Source organism: Octodon degus, unplaced genomic scaffold, assembly GCF_000260255.1.
Source record: "Octodon degus isolate 3935 unplaced genomic scaffold, OctDeg1.0 scaffold00113, whole genome shotgun sequence".
Lineage (NCBI taxonomy): Eukaryota > Metazoa > Chordata > Mammalia > Rodentia > Octodontidae > Octodon > Octodon degus.
The window spans coordinates 1,906,435-1,917,319 of record NW_004524689.1 but is presented as its reverse complement, the minus strand read 5'-3'; the positions used below and the strand labels follow the sequence as shown (position 1 = coordinate 1,917,319).

The 10,885-nt window shown below is 60.7% G+C and overlaps 1 protein-coding gene across 1 annotated transcript in view; it reads right to left on the bottom strand.

Annotated features, from left to right (window-relative positions):
* The window catches only part of Tprg1l (tumor protein p63 regulated 1 like), a 6,288-nt gene extending 6,145 nt beyond the window's left edge, over positions 1-143 (bottom strand). Inside the window, exon 1 of the mRNA XM_004639607.2 lies at positions 2-143. Coding sequence (XP_004639664.1) covers positions 2-75 — 74 coding nt within the window. The 5' untranslated portion in view covers positions 76-143. The remainder of the gene's footprint in view (position 1) is intronic.
* Positions 144-10,885: the final 10,742 nt, after the last annotated feature.

Here is a 10,885-nt window from a genome sequence, read left to right as displayed (position 1 = left end):
CACCTCCTCGCCGGCCGCCAGCAGCGCCGTGGGGCTCGTGCCCGCCGAGTCCACCGAGTCCCGCAGCTGCAGCATCGCCGCACCGGCCCGACCGACGCGCTCTCGGCCGCCGTCGCTCGGCAGCCCCGGCAGTCCGCCTGGCCCCGCCCTCCTGGGGGACCCCTCGATTGGCTGCGCCCCTTCTGTCCCGCCCCCGGGGCCCCGCCCTCCTGCCCCAATGCCTCTCAGGATTGGCTCCTTCCGAGTCCTCGTCTATGATTGGCTTCTGTCTGCTGCCGTTCACAATCACTCCCGCCCCCTCGCCCTGGCGGAAGCGCCCTCTGCGCAGGTCCACTTCCTGTTTATGCGTCCAGAAAGAGGGCGGAGTCCAGGGTCGTTTCCTGGGAGACGTGGATCGGAAAAGGAGCCGGACCGGATGCTTCGTGCGGGGGAGACCCCAGGGAACGCTCCCTGTCGCCTGAGAGCTGGCTGCCCGCACGCCTCTTTCTGCCCCTTATGCCGCATCCAGGCTGCCGGGATGAGGGCAGGGCCAGGCCGCCCGTCGGCCACTGTGCTCCCGTCTCGAGGGTGCGCAGCCACAGGCCCTCTTCAGAGGCTGGTTGCAGACCTCAGCTTTCGCTTTGGGCCCAGCACCGTGACGAGTACCCGTCCGTGGAACGCTCCAGCCGCCGGAGCAAGCAGGCAGAGGGGCTCTAGGCTTGGGGCCGGCCACCTGCGAAGGTCGCACGTGGAGGCCCGAGCCCCGACCCCTCCCGGCTGTGGCCCCAGATCCTGCTCCCCCGGGGAGGACCAGAGCTCTGTCCGACTCTCCCGGAGAAGCGGTTCTGGGGGCCACCCTGAGCTGGCGCTGCCCGCCCCGTGGGGTCGGCCCCGGCCCAGCACCACCCTCCGTCGCCCAGGTTTCGAGCAGAGGGAAGCGTCCAGTGGCTGCCAGCTGTCCCCGCCAGGCGGGCGCTCGTGACCTCCGCGCTGTCTTGCCCCTTGCCTGCGTCCCCGAGAACGTGCTCGCCCAGGAGGGTGCGCTGGCTGGGTCCCGTCCTCCGCTCTGCTGTCCAACGCACTCTGCGCGGGGCTCCTGCTCCGCGGCTGCGCACCACCTGAGACTCAAGTTTGAAATGTGAACCTGTATTTGACACCTGGGGGTTTATAACTGAGGAAGGGGCTGAGACAAGGACAGGCTAGCGACAGAAATCCATTGGACGAGAATCGAGGAACCAGACGCAGCAAGCATGGCTAGGCCAAAGCATCAGAAAACCAGCAGGTTTAACGGTCACTCTGCTCCCGAAAACCCAGGCACACACAGACCTAAACGTTCGGGGCAGGACCTGCGTCCAGCCTCGGTTCCATGGAGGTTTCTACCCCACACCCACCCTCACACCTGCACCTTCCCCAGGCCGCCTCTGGAATCTTACCCGTCCTGAGTGTGAGTGGACCTGAGCACCCGGCGGGCTGTAACTCCTTCCTGTCCCTCCTCAGCCGTAGACCCTCCCATCCTCCCAGACCCTCGGAGACCCAGCGCCACCCCCGAGGGGCCGCGAGCTCCTCCCCCGGGTGACTCCCACCCTGCAGAGTGGACCTTTGCTTCTTTCACTTACTGTTGTTACTTCTTTTTAATAAATCTTACTCTCATCACTCCTTAGGCGTGTCCCGCTCAATTCTTTGGGACACCAGAACCTGGAAACAGCTCCTTCTCTTGCGCCTCTTGACCGGCGCAGGAGCTGTCTGCAGCAACGAAGCAGAAATTCCAAGTGAACCGTTGCAATTTCAAAGTAGAGAATTGCATAGTACAGTGTTTGGGGCTTAGAAAGACATAACGTTGGCCTCATTTAGGGCAGACAAGCGAACAGGCAAGACGTCAGGTGTGCCCTACAAGGAAGGACAGGGAAACGACACGTCGCCGGCTAAGCCATGCTGGCGTATGGAACACCCAGCGCTCTCGTGTGCAGACTGCCTCGGGTGTGACCGCGGAAGCAAAGCCTATCCCCGCGGTGGACTCTTCTTGTATTTATGTTGTAGGCTTTTATTTCTGATGTTATCGGGTAGGTTCTGTAAACGAGTGAACGGCTGGTGTGAAAATGTTGGCGTCTCCTCTAAGCACTCGGTGCACGTTGGATAGTTTGTTTTATTATGTCTGATTTTCCTGTTACATGCACACCGTACAGCATAGTAGGAAGCTGCTGACACAGCAGGAAGAGGGAGAGGTGACAAGAGTGGCCTCCACGTTGGACAGGAGAGCTAAGCACATCCGCTATCAGTGTGAGCGAGACGTGTGCGAGGAAGGCGTGGTTGTCCCGTGTGAGGGCTGCCTTGGGTGTGACGGTTGAAGCAATTTTTTTTTAAATCACTTTTATAAATTATTTATTTATTTTTATTTATTACATTTATTTATTGTGTGTGTGGCCAGCTCAGCCCACCAGGGGGCGGGGCTGGCTGGCATGTGGTGCTGGGGATCGAACCGCGGTCCCTGTGCTTTGCCAAGCTTGTTTCAAGTAGGTGCTTTAGACCACTGAGCCATCTCCAGCCCCCTGAAGCAATTTTTTTTTTTAAATGTATTTGGTACAGGGTCTCACTACACAGCTCGGACTCCTAGTGATCCCCGTTTTCAGCCTCCCCAGCACTGGGATTGCAGGTGTGCTCCCCCACGCCCGCCTGGTCTGTGGCCAGCTCAGTGTGCCCCGGCGGGGGAGGCTGGAGCAGCATGTGGTGCGGGGACTCAAGCCCCAGTCCCTGCACTTGCCTAAGCAGGTGCTTAGTCCAGCTCGGTGGTCTAAGCGCATACCTGTAATCCCAGCACTGGGGGGGCTGAAAACAGGAGGATCACTATGAGAACAAGCTGTAGTGAGATCCTGTACCAAATGAATGAATGAATGAATGAATGAATGAATAAAATTTTAATAGAAAATTTTCTAAAGAATAAGCACAGGTATCATATACCCACAAGAACACACCTTTATGACAAAATTGGGGTCATGCCCCATGATACTAGTTCATTTCCTGGGAAATCTAAGATTTTGTGTTTTGGTTTAGGGGCTCTGTTTGTTGTTTTTTTTGTTGTTTTTTTGAGACAGGGTCTTGCGAGGCAGTCCAGGTTGCTTTGAGCTCACGATGTAGCCCAGGCCAGCCTTGGACTTGGGTCTTTCCTCTTGCTTCAGCCTCCTGAGTGTTGGGATTAGAGTCGTGCACCACTGTGCCCATCTCAAAGCCTAAGATGTTCAGTTATGCAGACATATATAAGAAGGTGTTTCCAGCGCTGCTGCCTGGTGGAGGTACGGCTGGGGACAGCTAGCTGCTGCTGTTGTGCTGAACCAAGGGCCTGCTCACCCCAACTCGGTCCTACCCAGAGCGATGAAAGCTCTCATTCAGCGGCTGGAACCCCAGGCCCGGGACCTGCTGGGTGGCCTGAACTAGGACTTCCTGAGGGCAGCCTGCGCCTCTCTCCTGCTCCCCTCCAGTTTGGAGTGTGTGTGTGTCGGGGGGGTTCCGGGGAGATAGCGCTGGAGCAGGAACAGGGCTCCCACGGTGGCGGCTGGAGGGCTCGGGCTGCCGAGAACCTGGCCCCTTGGCTAGGCTGGGCCACGCTAGCATTCTGTGCCCCAGTGTGCGCATGCATGGAGCTGGTGGCCCTAGCGCCCGTGGCTGTTCATGCACCTCCTGGGCCTGCCGGGCGCCAACCAGGCCCCATTGAGTTGCCCGCATCAGCGGTTATTTGTACTGGTGCCAGAGCCCTGCTGTGTGCCCCCACCCCCTTTTAAATCAGAGACAGCCCAGAGCTTGTCACTTTGTCACACCAACGGAGGGCTGCGCTAGGATTCCCAGCTGGGCCTGTGCTCCAGCCCCTCTGGTGTCCTGGCAAGGTGGACAGGGAAGGGCAGGAGCAGGTGCCCCACCGCCGCAGGTGGCCAGTGCTGCTGTCAGCCGTGTGCACCGCACTTCCCCTCTTCTCAAGCGCATGAGGAGGAGCAGGAGTCCTCTCTGTGGAGAGTTGGAGAGTAGCTGGGCTGAGCCTCCCTTAGGGCCAGGGGTCAACTCCTGCTGCAGCCCCGGGGAGGGGGCGGAGTGCCGAAGGCCACAGGGAGGGGTTCTGAAGTGAAGGCGGGGGCTAGCATGTTCAGGGTCTTGGCAGTGTTCGGGTGAGGCCGGTCCTGGGATCCAGGTGGCGGGCGGGCAGCCGCCCAGCCAGGCCTGCAGCAGGAGCTCCGCTTGCCGTGGCGCCAGCGCTGACCGTGACCCCTTCCTCCCACCCTCACCCCTGCCAGGGCTGTCTGAGGCCCAGCAAGTAGCAGGCCCACGAAGGCACCAACCGGACCCCGCTCCGCCGAGTCCAAGGAGACCTCAGCATTGGTCTCGTTGCTGAGACAAAATGCCAGTGCCCAAAATTAAGGGGAAAGCTTTATTCCGCTCACACTTTGTGCAGGTTTCAGCTGGCTGCATGGCAGGGCGGCCCTCAGCAGAGGGCAGCAGCTTGGCGCGGACAAAGACAGCAGGAGCAGGCGGGAGGAGCCGTCCTCCTCCCTCCCTTACGTGGTGCGGGCCCAGGGCAGGCGCGGCGCTCACACCCAAAGCCCAGGTGCTGCCCGGCTGGCCATGACTCAACCACAAACTCTAGATGCCTGGCCTGGGGCTGCATGAGGCTTTGGGGGACATCGACCATAGCAGCAGTCGGGGAGGGAATACCAGGGAGTGGGGATGTGTGAGGACAGGAGAGCTGGGACCTCGAGGGCACGACCACAGGACCAGCTCTGCACAGGAGACTGTGGAGGGTGCGTTGGGGCGCAGATGGCGTGGCAGGAGGTGGGGGAGATGAGTTCCGGGAGACCTGGGCGGCAGCAGACTTGGAGGGGTTGGGTCCTGGACCCGATGGCATGGAGGGAGGCCAAAACCAGTGCAACCAGACCGTGCAGGGGTTCCCAGGAGTTCTGACACCCTCAGGTGGGCGGGGCGGCCAGAGAGGGAGGTGACCGAGTGTGCAGCGGACAGGAGTGAGGGCCTTTCTGTGCTGTGCCAGTGTCCCCGGGCGGCCACAAGAAGCCCACCAGGAAGCAGCTTGCTTAGAAAGACAGAAACGGGGCTCTCGAGGCCCCACATGTAGTTCTGGGGCCCCTGGGGGACACGCTTCCCTTGAGCTTCTGGCTTTAGTGTCTCGGCTGCCATCCAGGCCCCGCCTCTGTGTCCCAGGACCAGCCCCCTCTCCCTGCGGGCCCTCGTCTATGAGAACAGCAGTCCTGTGAGATCAGGGTGCCCACCCTCTTAGCGTCATCCCCCCACATAGGCAAGGCCATTCGGGCCTGAGCATGTGTCCGGGTGGCACCCAGCCCAGCAGACACCAGGGGGGCCTCACTGGGCACCTCACTGAGCAGAGAAAAGCTCTCGTTAACATCACCTTTCTAGTACACACACACACATGTCACCGTGAGCAGGGGATGGGATGGTAGGGACCGTAACGTCCCTGGCAGGTGGGGCTCCCTCTTTGGGGCCGGCTTATTATTTTTTAAAGGCTGTTCCACAATCAACCGGCAGGTGGCAGCACCTGCGGTCCCTCTGAGTCTCAACCTTCCCAAGGCAGAGGAGAGAGGCCTGGGAGAAGTGGAACAGCTTTTGCTGTTGTTGGTACTGAGGATTCAACTCAGGACCTTGCACCTGCCAGGCAGGCACTTATGCTGCAGAGCTGTCTCCCCAGACGTTTTTTTTTTTTTTTAATTTGCACTCCTGGGGTGAAACCCACGGTCTCACCCTAGGCAGGCAAACACTCTACCACTGAGTGGCACCCCAGCCCAAGCCCATCTTTGACCGGTCTGGCAGGCGTGGGGCCCAAGCAGCCCTCCCAGCCACAGGGGTCTTCTCTCTCATGCACTGACTCTGACCAAAAGTACCAGCGGCCCCTTGGGCAAGGACACCCTGCCCTGGCACCCACAGCTCAGGGCTGGCAGGGCATCCTCCCTGCAGTTTGGGTGCTGCCTCGGGACAGTCCTTGAGGTGCAGCTTTGGTGGAAAGTTTCAACACCTCTGTACCTGGTGAGAGCATGAGGTTCTGCCCTCCCCCCACACACACTTGAGGTCACCGCTGGGAGCTGTGGTGCCCACAGGACCTGGGGTGACCTGGCTTGAGGGTGAGCTCCAAGGGAGGAGGTTCAAGGCTGAACACATCAGGCCCAGTTTGGGGGCCAAGAGTGTACTCCGGAGTGCTGGGATGGCAGGCGTGCACCACCCTGCCCATTTATGGGGACTGGGAGATCTTGGGAAAACATTTCAGGGACCATGCTGAGGTCTGGGGCATCCACGCCACCTGGCCCCCAAGAATGGTGGCACCGCCGGTGTCCAGCAGCACAGCACAGGGGGCCAGAGGGTGGGTGCTGCAAACCCTCCGGCACACCTGGTGGGGACCCTCAGGGGATCCGCAGCAGCCCATGTGACTGCCCCTAAGTGTCCCTTGCTGCTGCCCCGGGTAAAGGATGGGGCAGGGCTGCAGCAAGGTACGCAGACACTGAGCACTCATTCACAGCGGTGTAAGCCAGGTAGGAGCCCATGGTGAAATCACAGAGGGAGCCCAGGTCCCGAACGAGAGCTCCAAGACCTGGGAATGGGGGTACCGGCCCTGGTCTGGCACTGGTCACATGGTGGGGGCTCAGCCCCCCATGCAGGGAGTTCCTGGCCTTCCCCAGGCCCTGTGAGGCCGGCACGCTGGGGTCCTGTCCCGCTCTCAGGCAGTGGATGCGGGGGGAGGAGAGATGAACCTGGGACTCCGTGGCTGAGGACAGAATGCTGGCCTGGTGCCCTCTGGGACAGGGCTGGGTGTAGCGTGGCCCTTTACCGATTGTCCGGCTGTCACCAGGGTGGTGCCTGATTGTATAACTGTCACCAGCGGAAGTGCGCGACGGCGGTCACTGCTGCGCGCCTTGAGGCTGCTGTGGGCTTCTGGAACGGAGACCCAGAGTCCCCTTTGAGGCTAATCGAGTCGTCTGGGTTTATTGTACTTTTATTTTTATGAGACATGGTCTCAGTCTGTCACTCAGGCCGCTCTTGAGCTCGCTGTGTGGTGACCCTCATGCCTCAGCCTTCCCAGTGCGGAGACCAAGGTGCGCGCCCCATGGCCAGCTTCCGCTCATCTGCTCCGAGATGTGTTTGTAGAATTTCAGACAAAAGCCGGGCTATTTCCGCGGGTTGGCGCAGCCGATAGTTCCGGCAGCTGTAAAGGATGTTTTGAGCTTCTCCCTGGGGACTTCTCTCTTTCAACTCCCTGAGGGTCCCCACCCCCACGGTCAGGCTGGGGACATCACAGGCCCCCGCAGCTCCCCAGCAAGGAGGGGCAGGGTGTGCTTAGGAAATCTGGCCCGGGAATTACCAGCCGAGCAGTGGTCTGATCCTTCTTCCTCAGCATGTTATTTTTCCTCCAGTCAAAGACTATTTCTATTATTTCCAGCAGAGAAGCAGCACAAACATTACAAAGTAGTGTCTTTAGAAGTCACAGAGGCTACCAATGCCGGTGGCTGCACCTCATGGCAGGGGGCGGGGGGCTCCAAACCCAGCCCAGTCCCTGACTCGACCCCGGGCCACCTGTGGGCTTTCAAGATCGGTGGGTGTGGAAGAGGAGGATGGAAGCCTGGCCCGGGGTGAGCACAGGACCCCTTCCAGTCCTGGGTGCACACCCCCTTGGGGTCCAGCACCCCATGACCGCTCAGGACTGAAGGGACCAAGCCTCGTCACCACTGTGTAGGAGCCTCAAGCAAATGCTAAGATGGGGCTAGACGCGTGGCCCCGATTGCACTGCCTGGGCTGTGACTTTGGCCAGCATCCAGACCCAAGCTAGGCTGCCCAGGGACAGCCGTGGTCCTGGGACCGTGGGCTTCGATACCACTATCGCCCACAAGGGGGCAGTCGCAGCCTTCCTCCCTGTGACCCTCAGCCCCTCCCCAGTCAATGTAGCTTGGAACTGGGGAAAGAGACCTAGCTGAGAGGTGGCCGGCGGGTGGCCTTGCTGCGGGGCCCAGGGCCCTTCTCCATGAAGTGCCCTGTGTCCCCGAGTCGGTGCAGGGGTACACCCTTGAGACCCCTGGGGTAGCTGTGAGAATGAGCTGGACACCCAGGAACAGGTTCCGTTCACAATGGGAAATCTTAGCAATGACGATGTCCCAACGATGGCTCCACTAAGAACGCGAACCAAGGTAGACAATTCTAGGAAAGCCTTGCATTTCGCTTGGCTTGATCACTAGAGAGTGACCTTGTTCATTGTGACTTAAACTGGTGTATAAACACGCAGGCCAGCCGGGTGTTGGGCCACACGCCCGTGATCCCAGCTACTCAGGAGGCCGAGGCTGGAGGATCGCAATGTGTCTGAACACAGCCTGAGCAACTAAAAGAGACGCCGTTTCCAAAAAGCCTGGGGGTGTGGTTCAGTGGGGAGCACTTGCCTAGCAAGCACGAGGCCCCGGGTTCAGTGTCTGGCGCTGTAAGGGAGAGAGGGTGTGTTGAACACACAGGTACGGTGTGATTTCTTTAAGAAGCATAAGCTAGGGGCCGGGGAGATGGCTCAGTGGAATAAGCGCTTCCCTGGCAAGCGCAACGGTCTGAGTTCAATCCCCGGTTCCGGAAAAAAAAAAAAAAGAAGCATAAGCTCCCAGCATCCTCTTTGGTCTGTTGTGATGGTAAGAGGAACCCCCAACCTGCTCAATGTCCTGTTCATCAAAATAGAAGAATGAATTCTAAGGAACAATGGGGGTTAAGAGCAGGAAGTATTTATTGAGAGAAAGCAAGAGAGCTCCTGAGAGACAGAAGGGGACCAGAAGAGGGGATTGCTGCAGCCCCATCTTACAGAGGAATGTGCCAGGGCAAGATGATGAGTTGGGCGCAAAATCATGAGGCGGGCACAGCACGAGATGAAACTAGGACCAACCAATGAGGTGACAGCTGAGCCACCCCGTGAGACTGATCCAATGGGAGGCAGGCCGCGAGGCGAGTGCACCTGAAAAATGAGCCTTTTTAGGAAAAGTCAGACTGGGGCTCCAGCTGCCCGCGAGGGCGAGGGCGAGGGCGAGGGCGCCTGACATCCAGCAGGTGAGCAGCTTCCAGGCTGTGGTTCATTTCCCAAGGAGAAGTTCGGCCTGCTCGTTTTGTCCGTCTTGAGGCCTGGCCTTCCAAACAGGCGACCTCGGCCATAGGTGTCATCCTCTGCACTGGCGCCTGAGCGCCTGGCCCTGTCTGGCTGCTGTGACGCTTGTACCTAGCTTAGCTGTCTGCAGTGACAGGGTCCCCTGGGCCGGAGGGCGCACCTTCGTGTTCAGGTCATCAGATGTTTCACCATTCCTGTGCCCAGGTTCCAGGCTGGGTGGGGACTGGGCTGAGGTGAGATCCAGGAGGTGACATCTCATGACCTTCCCCTCCTCTAGAGGATGGGTGGATGAGGCAGAAGGCCACAGATGTCCCAGCAGGGGTCCTAACCCAGGACTTCCAGCAGGAAGCTCCTGTCCTCCTCTGGCCAGACACCTGCCCAGGACACGGCCTGGCAGGAACCAGGCGTGGTGGGGCGCGGAAGCCAGAGTCCCTGAGATCTCCCAGGACCTTCCTGCCTGGAGCTGGGAGGGCGCCTGGAAATGGACCCAGACCTGCAGCAAACTTGCGCCACTACTGAGCAGTCTAGAAAGGACAAACAAAACACATTAGTACACAAGCTAGGAAGTAAACAGGTGCTAACAAAAATACAAGTGCGCACACCAGGTCACATATGCTTGCAAAATTAGCAGGTTCTTTTTACATTACTTCCAAAGGGCCCCCAGTGGGGATCCCCCAGCAGTCCCCTTGCCACCTTCCCTCATCAACGGAGCTGGAAACTGGAGGAGGGGCTCCCAGGGGAGCAGGACCTCCTGCAGGTGCTAGGCTAGCTCTCCCCACCCTGCCAGCTGGCCGCAAATCGCTGCCTACTGCAAGTTCCCAGGCACAGGGAGACCTCAAAGCCCGCCCTGTGACCCAGAGCTCAGCGACAGGCTGCAGCCGATACTCGGATTCCAGAGCCCTGGAGCCCCCTCCCTTCACTCTGTGCTCTTCGGGACTTCTTGATTTATGGTAGGAGCATGGGCCTGGCACAGGTCCCAGGAGCCAGGCCCCGCGTTCAGTTCCCAGAGGGCAGTCCACAGGCCGGGAAGCAGGCTGCTGCTCCCCCCTTCCTCTGTGGCTTCCAAGGCTGGCCGGACAGGGACCCCGTTAAGATGACTGCGGCTTCCCCGGAGGGGAGGGGAGCTGGGCTGTGCCTGGGGGCACCCTGGCGTGTCTCAGTTAGAGGCGGGCGCTGGAGTCTCCCCCGAGGGCAAAGGCCGCAGGGAATGCTGGGGGAGGAAGGGAGGTCCAGTCGCCTCGCGGGCAGCCCTGGACACATCCAGGTCGTACCCCAACTGCTCTGCAAGCGGAGCCACACCCGGAGGCCGGCCGTCCTCGCCAGCGCCCCAGGCCCAGCCCTGGAGGCGGCAGGTGCAGAGGAGGGCGCAGGTCCCCAGAGCCCCCGGGAACCCCGCGGCCCCAGGCCGCCGTCCGGAGCGCTCTGCACAGAATCAGAGCACTAGAGCCGGGGGAGGCTGGGGAACCGCAGCGCTGATTACCCGGTGCGCGGGGTGCGCAGGTGGGGGGTGCAGACGGCGCGCTGGGCGGAGGCGGCCGCAGGTGAGGGGGCGGCGGCTTCACGTGGAGGGTGACGAGGAGGCTGGCGAGGGAGGAAGCGGCGCGGCGCCCAGTGCGGGAAGTGCAGCCGCGTCCCTCTGGGGCTCCGACCAGGCAGACCTGGGCTTTCAGCCCGGCAGGGGCGCGGAGCCGAGCGGGCCGCAGGAGCGAGGCGAGTGTGGGCGGGGCCGAGGCGCGTGGGCGGGGCCTGCCGGGGGCGTGGCCACGGCGAGGCCGAGCTTGG